The 15179-nt window shown below is 36.4% G+C and overlaps 1 protein-coding gene across 1 annotated transcript in view; it reads right to left on the reverse strand.

Annotated features, from left to right (window-relative positions):
- Positions 1-296: 296 nt before the first annotated feature.
- LOC129754412 (uncharacterized) overlaps positions 297-15179 on the reverse strand; it is a 55080-nt gene continuing 40197 nt past the window's right edge. The window contains exon 3 of the mRNA XM_055750474.1: positions 297-2291. Within this exon, the coding sequence (XP_055606449.1) occupies positions 431-2056 (1626 nt within the window). The 5' untranslated portion in view covers positions 2057-2291 and the 3' untranslated portion in view covers positions 297-430. The remainder of the gene's footprint in view (positions 2292-15179) is intronic.

Here is a 15179-nt window from a genome sequence, read left to right on the forward strand (position 1 = left end):
TTGGGGTGGAATATTGAACTTGAACATGATTTGGTTTTATCGGCAGCAAAATTCAGAATCCGATTTTAAATGTTATTTTGAACCGATTACAGCAAAGTCATTATCAAGATAGATTTGTTAGAAACAGTCCTTTGTTTTTCATCGTTTTTTGTTGTGGGAAGATTTACACAAGCTCTAGACAATGGAATCATAAATGTTTATTACGTATCAATTTTATGTTCCATGTATTTGCCAATCAATCCTCGTTTGTCACATATGTATACCAAAATAGAAAAAAGCGAACAGAAGACCCATCATTAACCTTGACCTCATTTCTGTGTCGAGCTTATCGATTTATTCATTTATAGACTACAATATAATTATGCTGTTGTTGTTGTTGTTGTGATTATTTGAACTTCTCCCCTCCGCGCCGTTTCCTTTAACTGTCCTTTCATGGTTGCTTATGTTGGTGATGACTGTGACTGTGATGATGAATACAAACCTTTTTCTTGCTGCGCCGTTTCGCTTGAAGATCAACTGCAGGCGAGTGAGTTTTATCACCGGATTCAGCGACCGGAGGTCGCAGCCCGATATCCTGAAGCCTCTGTCTCAAAACTTCCGTCGTTTCGGCGTGGGTTTCTTCCTCGCAGCTGAGCGTCGAACAGGTAGAACAGTCGGACACTTTACGTTCCGGGGTGCGGAGACCGCACTGCTGATAGTCGCATCCCTCGAGGGCACTTATGGAGGAACCGCAGTAGTTGAGGTTGCTGCAGGATGAGGCGGCACTGATGTCCGATTCACAGTCGGTGGAAGCTCTACGGAGTCGGTGGCGCCTGAGGTATTCGATTTCCTCCAGGGTGATGCCGCACATGGTGTCGTCCGAGTAGTCGGAGACGACAACGGAGGGAGTCCGGACGTATCGGACGCCATCGACGCCAGAGTCGCTTATGTAGCTTTGGGCAGATTCTCGCCGCGAGATCGTGTTGCTGAGACATTCCGTTGAACCGGAATCCTGGGTGTTGTTTGGGTGACTAGTGTTGTGAAGCGGGAGTTCGATGAGTTTGGCCTCCAGGATCATTTTGCTGCGGACGACCTGTGGACAGTAGTCTGTGGTTAGGGTGACCATATCGGCGGTTGGGAGTAGGGCTGGCTCCGGAACTGGAAGTAGAGCCGATCGAAGGGGGATGTCCGAGACACCTAGGGTAAGTCGGCGAGTTTTACCGACACTGTTGATGATCTGTTGCTGTTCCTGTGCTCCAATTTCTTCGTCTAGCCCGAGGGCCGAATCGGAACTTGAGGAGCGAGTAACTTTGTCTCGGTTCTTCATCTCTTGGCTACGACGTTGGCCGTTTTCTTCCTCGTCGCTCGAGTACAGTGGACTAATTTGTTGAGCAGCACTGGTCCAACCGTCATCCGAAACTGGGCTTCGACTATCACGGATTCGGATCCTGGTTCGGTTGCTGTTGTCTGCCTCCTGCTGGCCGGTTGAAGTCGTACTGTTACCCAACCTAGACTGTCCCCGAGTGGCAACTCTCACACCTGTCTTATCACCCGAACGCGCGACGGCGGCCGTCTTATCTAATCGCCGTCTTTTATCAACCCCTTCAGCTTTCTCGACTCCACCACCAATCGAGTTCATAAACCGTTGCATTTCTTCCTCCTTCTGCTGGATTATACGGCCGTACATTTCGATCAGCCGCTCGACACAAGGAAATCGCATCAATTCTTCGTCACTTTCGACCCCCGATGACAGTGACCCCGATCCGGATCGACAGCTTCTACGTTCGCCCGTTTTTTCCTCCCAGAATGGCTCGAAAACGGCCGTCTTCCGCTGACGCACCTGGCCACTGCCGGCCATCTCTTTATCTCGTTGTTCGCCACCGTTGTTGTCACTTGTCAACAAACAAACCATCAGCCCTCCGTCCTCGCCCATCATCGAACTGGTGGTCCCTTTGACGTCAACGCCTACTGAACTGGAACCACCGACCGCCGATGTTCTTATCGCAGATTGCGCCTCAAACATCCCCACTATCCGAGCCACCGAACAGCGAATACAGCCTGCAGAAGCTTCGGTCATCGTTGAGCCCGTTGAGTTTTGTTCTCCGATTTCTGATTCAAACCCACTGACTCAACTAATCTACTGATCATTGATCATCGATGGTATCTTCTTTTCACCGGAAAATCCCATTGCCAGCCATTTCTAGTTCCCCCAAATCCAAAAATAGCTGTCGAAAGCTGTGTTTATCGCGGGCACCCGCTTATCACCGCCCGCGATGGACAGGGACGATAACGGGGATGGTAGTTGGATAAATCTGAAAACAGAGAAAACAAATACAAACTGATTAGATACAATTGTAATTACCGGCATGCAATGGGAATTGGATGTGCAATATTTTCCTTAGTCAGTTTTTATTGGATGTGGGATTATATCTATGGGGAAAGAATGGAAGGTCAAACCCTTTACTTAAAGTCGTTCGTTTAGCTGGGGATGATAGTTAGTTGTTGAGATAGTAACTGCGGCTAGAAATTCATTCCATTGACTGGATTATATAACAGGCATTTTTCCGTTGACATTACTTTGCATTTGGGTACATATTTAGATATAACAGAACAAGATTGTTGCCAAGATCACCCACTACTCTCTGGAGCCACTATGAAATAATCTCAACAACTCGCTGAAAATTGCGGTAAACCAACATCTTCAATCACTCTTAATGTATAAGAGTTTTTTATTTATTATTTGGAAATATTTAAATTAAAATATTTAACAATTAGTGGCTCCAGAAAGTTGCGTAGCTTTATACAATAGAATCACCATCGAGTGCCGGTGCCGGTATCGGCATGTCGAACGGATTTGCTAATGTTTGGATTACCATGCGACATCTGACATTAAACATTTTTTTTTAAATTAATCAGTCCCCCAATAACCTTTGCTCCTCCCAAATTTTTAAAAATTCAGAAATACGATTCGAATTTTCAAAAACCCCTCAGATGATCACACAATTCCAATTTTACAGCACTTCAGCACTGTCTCGATTAGCTCAAAAAATACGTACCTTCTTGGTAAAACAGAGATATTTTCGAGGATCTCTTTACTTGTAAACTACTGATATTATAAAGGATGATGAATCCTACTCGTATGTTTAAAAAAATGTCTGAGCCAAATTAACATAAAAGCTTCTCAAACATTTGTTGATTCAATCAATTCAAGTGAATAACAAATGTAATCAAGTCATTGGTGTTAATCTTATATATAAAAATGGATGCGTTTTCTTTGTAACACCATCACGTATAAACGGACGGTCGGAATGAAGTGAAATTTTGTATCCGAAGGTTTTTCGAGCCAGAGATGGTTTGTATAATAGTTTCGAGATTCTCACTTTTGATGGAAGGGGGATCCCAATCGAGATCAACTTGAAATGGAACACAACTCGAACAATTTATGACGATTTTCATGAAAATTGATTCACGAGCGCGTGAATCACAGTGTGAAAGGTCACAAAATTAAACATTTAACAACGATATATTAAGTAAAAGGTAAAACGAAATTTTCCGGGTTAGCTAGTCATGCATAAAATCACTAGCGTTAGCTGATGTCATGCTGAAGCAACTAGCAACGCGACCTACAACGCAACGTTCACACGACTAACCAGCTCTCATTTGATCTCCATGGAAATCGCGCAGACCTGTCATACTGGTCGCTTTGTGTAGCGCGACCAATCTGATGCCAATGTGTTTAGTAGCGCGACTAGTAGGAAATCCAATAGGAACATTGTTTTTTCTCGATTTGAAGCAGTGATTCCGGGTTTTAAGCACAATAGTACGAAGATCTGTCCGAACTTGTGATAATAAACTAAAAACTATCTTAATCGGCGAGAAAATTTTCATGAATTCTTAGTTCCGGCAAAAAAACAAGGAATTTTGTCGGTTCAAATTTCGGCATTCTTGCAATCCGGGTCGTGATTTGATGAGTTTTTGATGGCTCCGGAAAGAAAGGAGACGATTCAAAGCATTATCAGATGTAGAGAAGTGATGATTTGTAGGGAATTTCAAAGTGACAGGTCGAGCCAGCATGACATACCAATGCAATGCAACGCAATCTTATTGGAACGTTGCGTTGCGTTGCGTTGCTAGTTGTTTCAGCATGACATCAGCCTTATCCATCCTATCTATCTGATACCAAAAATGCCGATCCGGACTTTTCATATAAGGTTTTTTAAAACAATTTAAATGTTTTTTTTAAACAATATTTTTAAACACATTAAAAAGCAATCGTTTAACCGCTCAAAGTTTCGGTTTTTTACCTTCATAAATCACCAAAGGTGGGACCAAAGGAAATTGGGAAAAACAAAATTTTAATTTCGATGCCAAATGACTTGAAATGCATAAAACTTCGGATTCTGGCATTCTTTCAAATAAAAATGTTATGTAAAAAATCGACTACTAGAATTAAAAAAAAACACCGAAGGGGGGACACCAAACGAAATTCGGAATTCAAACTTTTTATGCCAAATGACTTGGAAATGCATGAAACATCGAGGACTGGTTTTATCTCGAAAAAAATTGTTGATTGAAAATCAACTTTATAGGACTTAGTCGGTTTTCCGTTAAAAGTCCCAGAAAGCCGATTTTTGGGCAAACATTTTTTTTCGAGATAACACCAGATCTCGGCGTTTATGCATTTTTAAGTCATTTGGCATTGATGCCTTATGATTTAACGAATTCCCTTTGGAAATTTTTAAGGGTAAAAAAACCGAAATTTTAAGCGCACTGGTCAGTTTTTTGAGCCAATTTACAAAATGTATATGGTCGGTTAGCGGGATTCGACATGACCCATCTGGCTCTACCACCTTAACGTACATACATATATACTAGACTGGCCCAAATTTGTATGGGATGATTTTTACAACATTTTTTTCAACGCGACACCCCCTAGATTGGTGCATTTAAGTGAAAAAATGACTTTCTGAAAGTTTCAGGTCATTTGGAAGAGGCACGAGCTGGCGCAAAGGACTTGAAATTTGTATGGAGATTTTCAGCAAAATGTATGAAAAATCGACATTCTTTCACTCTTTGTGTTCTAAAATATGTTACCAGTATGCTAGAAAGCTCAGAATTTCAGTAATTGTAGATCAAACAATGGCGAACAAGTTTGTAGAAGACTGTGACGTGATACGAGTTGACTGTGATGAGTTATTTGCAAATGAATGTGTGATTTTTTTCGTATTTCATCAATATGTCGTGAACGGTGTATTTAGATGGATTATTAGTACTAACTTGATCGCATTGCCACACAATGAGAATAACAGATAGAATGTTTGTGTCCTAGGCAAAGTTGTAGCTCATTTTATAACAAATATCTGCAAAAAGTTTAAAGAAAGGTCACAAACTTTCTATTTGTTATTCTTATTGTGTGACGATGCGATCAAGTTAGTGCGATTATTAGCCCATACTCCGTTCACGATATATCAAAGAAATGCGAAAAAACCCACATTAAATTGCGGATAACTCATCACAGTCAACTCGTATCGCATCACAATCTTCTACAAACTTGTTTTTCATTGTTTGAACTACAATTTCTGAAATTTTGAGCTTTCTAGCATACTGGTAACATATTTTAGAACACCAAGTGTGAAAGTATGTAGATTTTTCATACATTTTGCCGAAAATCTCCATACAAATTTCAAGTCCTTTGCGCCAGCTCGTACTTCTGCCAAATGAACTGAAACTTTCAGAAAGTCATTTTTTCACCTAAATGCACAAATTTAGGGGGTGCCGCGTAGAATATGTGGATTTTTTTTGTTGTGGGCCAGTCTAATATATACATATGTAGAAACGGAGGATACTTCTCTTCTGATAGGATTAATTAGGAAGCCGTCAAAATTTGGTCAAAGGAAAACGCGTGTAAATCGGTGAAATCGTTTATTTAAAAAATCAAATTAAATTTCTTTTTAAGTTTAATTAGTATAAAATTCAGGAAAAATATTCAGTTAGGCTTCCGCTTTTCCAAATCCGAATTGCAGGGCCTTACGCTAAACCCGTGCCAACAGATTTTGTACAGCCACCTTGTCCACCTTCTTCGCCGCAGAAAGCCAGTTTGCCTTGAAGTGCTGCTCGTCTTTAGCAGGGATGGAAACGAAAGGATTTTGATCCGACAAACGTTTAGTCGTCAAGTGTACAAGTCGCGATCTGTACAAACCGAGAGCAAAATCATATCCCCTCGATAGTAGATCTTTATTGAAACGATGATGGTTGAATACCGACAAACACATTTTGAGACTGTGTGTAGCTCGGGGAGAAAAGCTACCCTTTTTGCTAGCGAACTTTAACCAATCGCAACGTACGCTTGGCTCGCTGAGAGTGAGTGTCTTACATACACAGATCCATGCGGATCCGAATCGGATGGCGCAAACGAAGCAACAACATATGGCAGACGACGTGGATGGAAGTTCAACTGTCGGCCAGCACATGTTGAAGAATTTTTTTTGGCTTAGCGCACGGGCATGGGAGTTTTTAACTGATTGATTCAAAATTTATTACTTTGTTTTAGATCACCATAGCGCTTATATTAATAATTAGTTTGAATTGGTATTAATATGATTTTTTTTAAATTTTGTATGAAAGCTCCAAGCAGAAGCTGATAAAACTGGAATAAAATCAAGTTGGCTAAAATGAGGTGATTGGGAATAAGGAAAAATCCGGAAAATTTCTGGAATTTCAAAGCTTTGCCAGGAAGCTGGAAGTTTCCACAAATCACCGGGAAAGTGTTCTTTTTTTTAAATGTTCATTTAGTTGATATTTAATGATATTTCATTAAATCTTTGAACAGGTATCACCACCAGTTCGCTACATATTAACATAAAGATAAAGTTTTGCTCATTTTGTTGTAAACTGTTAACAGTTTGAAAACTCAATTAAATTTTTCTGAGTTAAATTAGGATGATTTAATGATTCCGTGATACGAAGTGATATTAACCGTCTAAACTTGAAGAACATATTCGTTTTTTTCTAAAAGCAGGTTGGGTTTGATATTTTTAGTTTTTCTTTATTAAAACCTTGATTTGATACCTCAAATATACCTTTTTACTATACTATTATTTTAAATGTCAAGTCTTTTTAGATTTCATAAACCATTTTCATGAAACTCCCATATTTATAAAAATCTACCGCCAAACTTCACAGATTTTTTTTCGAGGCGTGGAACCCTTATCAATTAAAATACATACTTATGAAAATGTTTTTTTTTGTTAAATGTTTTGTGTTTTATGTTTATTGTATACTAGCACACCCGATGCGCTTTGCTACACTTTCTTGGAATAATTAATTTTTTTTCTAAAATAATTTTGATTTAATAAATTTGCATCTTCTTATAACATAATCAATCAGAAGCACACTTTTGAAAATGAAAGCTGCTGCTTACTTTTGTAATGTTAATGCGAATATAAATTAAAATCTTAAATTGTATATTGTTCATTGTATTCTGAACATGGATTTTTTTTACAAATATATGAATGTGTGAATATTTTGCAAAAAACTGTTTGACTTTGATATTTTCAGTATGGCATGTTCTTTTTAATTTTCATTTCGAATTTCTTACGACCACGACACCTTTTCTTCTGAAAAAAATTACTTTTAATGTAGGATTTAAATTTTTGGTCCATCAAAATTTTAAATCAATTAAAATTCAAATAAATGTTTAAATTTTCAATATTGAAAGTTAACATTAAAGTGATTTTTGGGCTACAATCATGTCTACATGCCTGTATCTGATTTTCTTACTTAGTGCATTCGCCAAGACTTCGTGATTTTCAAGATTCTCCGATATATGATTTTAAAGAAAGGTCCAATACGGACCTACGTCCACATAAAAAATAAGATATTTTTTATAAATAATCTGAAATTGCCAAAAAGTCGTTTATTCTGTTTTATGTTCAATAAAAGGTTAAATTTTGATTCAATTTAAACAATTTAATTCCAATGACATCCAGAAGTTCATATTGCAAGTGAATATTCGAGTATGAGAACTCGTCTTACAAAATTGATAAACAAAAGTTCGAAAAAATGAATAATCTAGATCTGCAAAAACCAAAATTATCAAATAAAAATTTTTATTAGACTTTTTTTGTTTAAATACAAACACATCAATTTCGAAGAATCCTTTAAGTTATTATTCATTTCTTTTAAATATGCATTTTTAATTCATTATTCTAGAATAAAAGATTCAAAATCTTGTCAGGTTATGAATTATACAATTAAATTGAGATATTTTATATTGATTTTTAATCCTCACACAAATAAGGGCACAATTTTAATTGCTTGATTGGTTCCTAACTCTTTTTTGTGGAAATATCTCCGTTTATTTTACGATATTCAATCGAAATTACCTTTAACTGATAAAACCCAAAAATCAGCTCAAACCTGATATGTTATTATATAGATTAAATGAGATACCCAACGCTACCAAATTCTCCTTCCTTCGAAGTGTCAAGAATAATTAAAAAGCGCTGAATGGACAATTAGTTTTTTTCTACTAGATCTGGAAACTGGAATTCAAAGTTCAACACTTGAAAAAAACAAGTAAAATTATTTAAATTTCATTTGGACTTTTTGGTAAAACTATTGAATAATTCGAAGAAGCTCAAATAAAAGGTTTTAATTGAATTATAAAATTTCTCTAAGAACGCGGGTAGTTTTGACTTCTTAGAAAAAGTTGGAAAGGGTCTCTCTTGCATGATTTTTCTTAGTTTGGTTTATATGTTAATGTTGAAAGAATGTTCAACCACGCTTATTTTAAGGCATAAATCAAAATATTCGTAGTTCTTTACTTGTTCTGAAAATTAAAAAGTTATGCAGAATTTAAATTCTATTATAAATTAAGTACAACTACTTAGTTTGAATTTACTTCATGTTTTTTAAAGATTGTTGTTTCATAAGTTATGATTGATTGATTTCATCAATATCCCACACATGATTTGGATTCAGGATGCAAAATTCTATTTAAATAGAATCAGGTTATCAGGTTTTTCACATAGACACTGATAATATTGTTCCCATGTATTATTTAAATGGAACAGAATTTAAAACATTTACAAAAAAATCAAGCATCGAAGTGTTAAATTAAAAACTGCAGTTTTAAAGATTTACAAACAACAGTTTTTTAAAATTACTAAAAATATCCTGGAGCATATAACATATAACCAGTCAATACTAATGATTAGATATGGAAAAAGCAGTGTTGAAAAGAAGCACTTTTCAACACTGTTTTTAGCTAAATTTTACTAATTAAAAACATGCCTCTGAAATCTTTAAACAGAATGATGTAACTAACATTCTGCACCTAAGCCAACGTAAATATGTAGTTCAGAAATTGAAATCTCAATGATTTTTTCAAATAGATATATCTTTTTTTTTATTTATGCTACAAGTTGCGAAAAGTAGATTTTCCAGCACGAGTCGAGGATTTATCTAACGAACGAGGGTTACCGTGTGGTGAAAAATTCGATTTTTGCAACGAGTTGTATGCAATTTTATTCTTGCAATTTCGTCGGTAACCATCGGGCATCAAACAGAAAGGAAGTCTAAAAACAGTGCTGAAATTTAGCACACCGTTTCAACACATAATATCAAAAAATAGATTCTGAATGTAATTTTTTTTTAAACTATTTCAATTTTTTTCGAAATTTCTTTCATTTTTGTGGATTTTTTTTACTTCTTGCAACAGTTTTCCCCAGTTTTCCACACCTTCCGCAAACCCCCCCCCCCCCCCCCCCCTTCCCCCGTCATCGTTTGAATTGTTTTTCATCTTAATATATTACATTCCAAGGCTTATCTAATTAATTGCCGTTGCGTACTATTCCAAACAAACGACCAAGCAACACACAAATGTTGTTGCGAGCAAGAGCTACTCTTTGAATCTTCCGAAAAATCACAATCTTAACGCTATGATGGGATCCGATCGCATGTTGTACATATCGCGATCTGTGCTGAGTCAGGATCTGTACGTTTAGAGATTCGCATTTTGTTGCAACCACTCACAACAATCCGTATGTACGATATTGGAAGGCATAGCGAGTGCGCTCATCAAGGACTTTCTTTTTATCTTGCTTTTTTAAGATTGTGGTAACTCGTCACTCTCGGAGATCTCCCCACATAACAGTAACAGAGCAGAGAGTATCGCTTGCTAGGGCGATTTGAATGTGTCCTACGGTTGGTCGCTCCCTGCTCAAAAGTCGCTAGAAGAGATTTTTTTCCATCCCTGGTCTTTAGCAGTTTTTTGGTCTTCTTTAGGTTCCGCTTGACAATAGCCCAGTATTTCTCAATTGGGCGGAGCTCTGGTGTGTTGGGAGGGTTCTTGTCCTTGGGAACCACCTGCACGTTGTTGGCGGCGTACCGCTGCATGGCCTTTTTACCGTAATGGCAAGATGCCAAATCCGGCCAAAACAGTACGGAACAACCGTTTTTCTTCAGGAAAGGCAGCAGACGTTTATTCAAACACTCTTTCACGTAAATTCCTTGGTTGACAGTCCCGGAAGCTATGAAAATGCTGCTTTTCAAGCCACAGGTACAGATGGCTTGCCAAACCAGATATTTCTTCGCGAACTTCGACAGTTTCATGTGCTTGAAAATATCTGCTACCTTTCCCCTCCCTTTTGCCATATAAAAATCCTGTCCCGGAAGCTGCTTGTAGTCGGCTTTGAAGTAGGTTTCGTCGCCCATCACCAATTTTGATACGCTGCTCTTCTTCCTTGGACGGCATTTTGACAACTGAAGAGTGAATTCCAAAATCAAAATAGGAGGAACATTCTACACTCACACACCTTCAAAATGAGGGGTGTTCAGGTTTCTCAAATGCAAAATTTAAAGAATTACGTCAAGTTGATATTGAACAAATTTTGATCGTATCACCGTTTTATGTGGAGATATGCTAACACTTCCTCAACTATTTTTGGATAAGCCAGGGTTGTGCTAAAAGCTATTAAACTTGTCGAATGGGAGAAAAAAAATGACAACGATTTACAAATGATAAACGATCAAAATGAATCAAAATTGAATAAAAAATTACAAAAAAGACTAAATTTACAAGACTCTTGGCAAGATAGTTAATAATAACAAAACTTTAAAAATGACAAAAAAATGGCCAAAATCATAAAAATGACAAAAACAGCTGAATTTGTAACTTATGAACAAAAAAACCTCAATATAGGAAATGACAAAAACGAGCCAAAAATGACAAAACTAATGAAATTGACTAAATATTCAAAATTTGTCAATTATTACCAAAATTAAGCATAATTTTGCTCAAATTTGACCAGCTAGATATTTAGCAATGAAGGGAAAAATAGGCCGCCGAAATATTCCGCTACGTTCTTCGCAAAAACTGGTGAAAAAGACCGAAAAAAATTGTAAATTTTCAAATCAATTTTTTTTCTCAGGATACGCAGGTAGGAATGAGAAGATGTGAAAAAATACACGAATTAATTCACTATCAGAAACTTTATTGCACTTTACTTTGGACTTCACTTTATTTCACAACACACAACACACAATTTTCGACAAAAAAAAACTGAGCAGGTTTTTAAACGAGTTGGAATGAGTATAAGATAACAATCATCCCGGAACCACAAAAAATTAACAAAACTATTGTTTTATGTATAAGACATGCTCAGTGTAGTGACTGCACAAATCTGTTCAATGAGAAACTTTCTTAAATACTTAAAAAAAATTATTATGATCACTTTTAAGTAACAAAATTTGTTACCCACTCACTGGTCGGAAATTTAATCAGCCCGATTTGACATTTTAGCGTTTTTTTTTTTAATTTTTTTCTGTTTTCCAGCCCTGGATTCATACTATGAATATGATAATTTTCTTCCGGCGGATTTTTCCTTCTTCGGTCAACAGAAACATGGAAAGTTCCATTTTGCGTGGTCTTTGCAACTTCCCCATTCATTTTCTGACATTGAATCTTTCCTCCACTGGCAGCGGCAACCTGATAAAAAAAAGAGAATTTTACACATCAAAATCGGAAAATGTATCTGCTTCCAGATTGGTTCTAACCTATATGCTCCCAGTTGCGGTTCGGCGAAGATTTCGTCGGCAAGATTTTGTCACCAAAGGCACCGCCGGCGTCAAATTTCATTAACACTGTTTTTTTATGTAACGACAAATTCGGTTGCCGCAAAATAAAATTAAGCGCCCAACAAACTTAGTTTTTACAAAAAAATCAGCAAAATAAGCTTTTTGCTATCGTGTTAGTAAAACGAGCTTAATTGCTTATCGAATGTAACCGACTATTTTTGCTAATGGAGGCCCACAAATTTTGTGTGTAAGGGAGTGTTTGGTAGCTGATGCGGATGCTGCTGCTAAGAAATTGATGAGGGGCCGTTCAGATACCACGTGGACAGAAAAATGAGATTTTTGACCCCCTCCTCCCCCTCCGTGGACAAGCGTGGACATTTGGCAAACCCCTACCTTCCTTCCCGGATGTCCACGTGCACAGATTTGAAATAGTTTTTTTAAATACCTACACAGAAAATTTTTTTGACTTTTACGTGTCACTGAAAATTGCAACCTTTAAAATAAATCACCTGTAATTAACAAAACCTGTAATTTTTAATTGTTTTTCTTGAAAGTTAACGAAGATTCATTTATTATTGCAGCAAATGTCCTGTAAAAAAGTTGTACACAAAAAATTAAATGTCACGTAATCATGTTTTCGACCTGTAAAATTATGGTAAATGTCTTGCTCGTTTTTGTTACAGGACATTTGCGTAATTTTACAGGAAATAACTTTTGCTGTGTATAATTTGACAGTTAGAAAACATCACTTTTTGCCTTTTTGTTATAGAATTGGCTGATTTTGAAAAAAAAGAGTAAGAATTTCCTGGTATCACAAATTTTTAAATATATTAAATTTGTAAATTTTTAAACTTATCACTTGCTTTTAAGTAGCTACTAATTGTTTAAACTTAAACTGGAAAACTTTGCTATTTCAAGATTTTGATTTAAACTTCTTAATATTTATTTATCTTTAGAAAATATTTTTCAAGTAAGTATGTCCACGTGGACATGACCCAAACCCCTACCCCCCTCTCCGTTGACAAGCGTGGACAATTCCATACCCCCCTCCCCCCTCAAATTGTCCACGTGGTATGTGAACGGCCCCTGATCCTGTCCCTTGCACTTGAAACAAGTTGAGCACCACGGACTTTAAGAGGGTGCTGCACGGCTAACTCTTACGACCTATTAAAAACCTAAGCTAGCTTAACATCATTACTCATGGGCCCGTTTCCTACCATATTTACAAAGACAACATCCAAAAAACACAAACATTCGGTTTCCTGAGGTATCGCAGAATCTGGCAGCGCTTTCTGCCTGCACTGCTCCACGGGTGCATAACAATGACCCGGAGCACCTCCGACTGAATCTGCTCCCGAAAAAAAAACGATTCCAGATCCCAAAAAACGGCCCTATCGATTCTTATTGCACGGTGCTTTTTTTTAAAAACAATTTCAAGAAAAATATTCAGCAGCTCTTAAAATTATCACATTATAGAGGAGACTATCCCCTATCGAACGCCCTATTCAGGAAAAAAAGGATCGAGAAGTCTGGATTTTTTTTTTTAAGATTTGCGAACAAAATACACGAGCAAGAAGCAAGGTTGTCGAAAAAAATTCTGTGTTTTTGAAAAAAAAAATTCTGACATTTTGTGATTTTACCCAAAAATTCTGTGATGGTTTCTGTGACGCTATTTCCTTTAATTTCATTAAAAATTCATGATAAATCGGGTCTTTTTTACAATGAAGTAGGGTAAAATCATTTAAACTTACCAATCCTCCGCCCGTGGCGTAAAGGATAGCCTTCAAGTATTCTAAGCCAGGGGGTATGAGATCGAATCCCGGTCACGGCATACATAGTACACTTTCGGTGGGTTGGTGGTTGTAGCATTTATAAGATGCTAGCCATCATATCCTCGAAAGATGTACGCTTAGAGTTAAGAAAAAGGAATCTCTTCGAGGAAACATCATGTTTCATTGAGATCCTGTATGTGTTTGTGTTCGTTTTTTAAATCATCTCATACTTTACTGAATTACAAAGTTAAAATCTTAATTTTATGTTAGCCAAAAAAATAATAATTTTCAAAATCCTTTCAAAATTCAAAACTTCTGTGAAATCTGTGAATTTTTCAAAATTCTGTGTTCTGTGACACAGATTCTGTAATGAAAATATGCTCAAAATTTCGTGAAATTACAGATTTTTCTATGATTCCGGCAACCTTGGCAAGAAGATCTAAGAAATTCAATTCTACCCTAGAATCAAAAACGCTCACTGAAGAAGGTAGTAAGTTGCTATCGAAATACTGGCATATAAACTTTTCATTTACCGTGGTTGAATTTAATAGAATGTTTCGATTGCTTTGATTCAGTCAAATTTACCATTTTAAAGCTGATATTTATTAATATTCCTTCAAAAATAAATAATAACTTCAAAAATTTTTACCAAACTTATTTTTTATCAAAAATTTTGTCAAAAATGTTAAATTTCATAAATTACAATAATTTTTTTTTAGAACATGTCGTAAAAATAACTGGTAACACTGTAGTAAAATTATTAGAGCACGGTAATGAAGGTCTATTTGTCTATTTTCTATGATGATTTCTATCCATGAAATAGTTTTGAGGGTTTAAACCTGATCCAGAATTTAGAAAAATTAAAATAAGATTCTTCATTTGAATTTCATATTTAAATTCAGATTCACTAGTCGGCAATTGAAATGATGAATGCAGATTAAAACCCAATGATTCAAGGTTTTGATATGATTTTCACTTGTTGGCTCGTCATAATAATTCTGATCTGGAATTTGGATTTAGAAATCGTACATCCATTTCTAAATCCAAACTCAGGGATTTGAATTTCACGTTAGGTAATTGAATTAAATATCAAACTTTAAATTCTGCGATGAAAAACCAATTAGATAATGTTGAATTACGTTTAATTTTTATTTTAAACAGTAGGCGAAGAGTAGAATAGAGTAGTTCCATCTTACCGTGTATGTTGACGCGCCGGCCGGCGAACAGAATAAGCTTTCAAGCTTCATTTCTTGATACTTGATACTTTCTTTTGCATTGCATCGACGCGTAAATACTTGAGAGAGACTCTCTCTAAGGCTCAAGCTCAGCTTAATTTTTCTCAGCGACCTG

This window comes from Uranotaenia lowii, chromosome 3 (assembly GCF_029784155.1).
Source record: "Uranotaenia lowii strain MFRU-FL chromosome 3, ASM2978415v1, whole genome shotgun sequence".
In the NCBI taxonomy this organism is placed as follows: Eukaryota; Metazoa; Arthropoda; class Insecta; order Diptera; family Culicidae; genus Uranotaenia; species Uranotaenia lowii.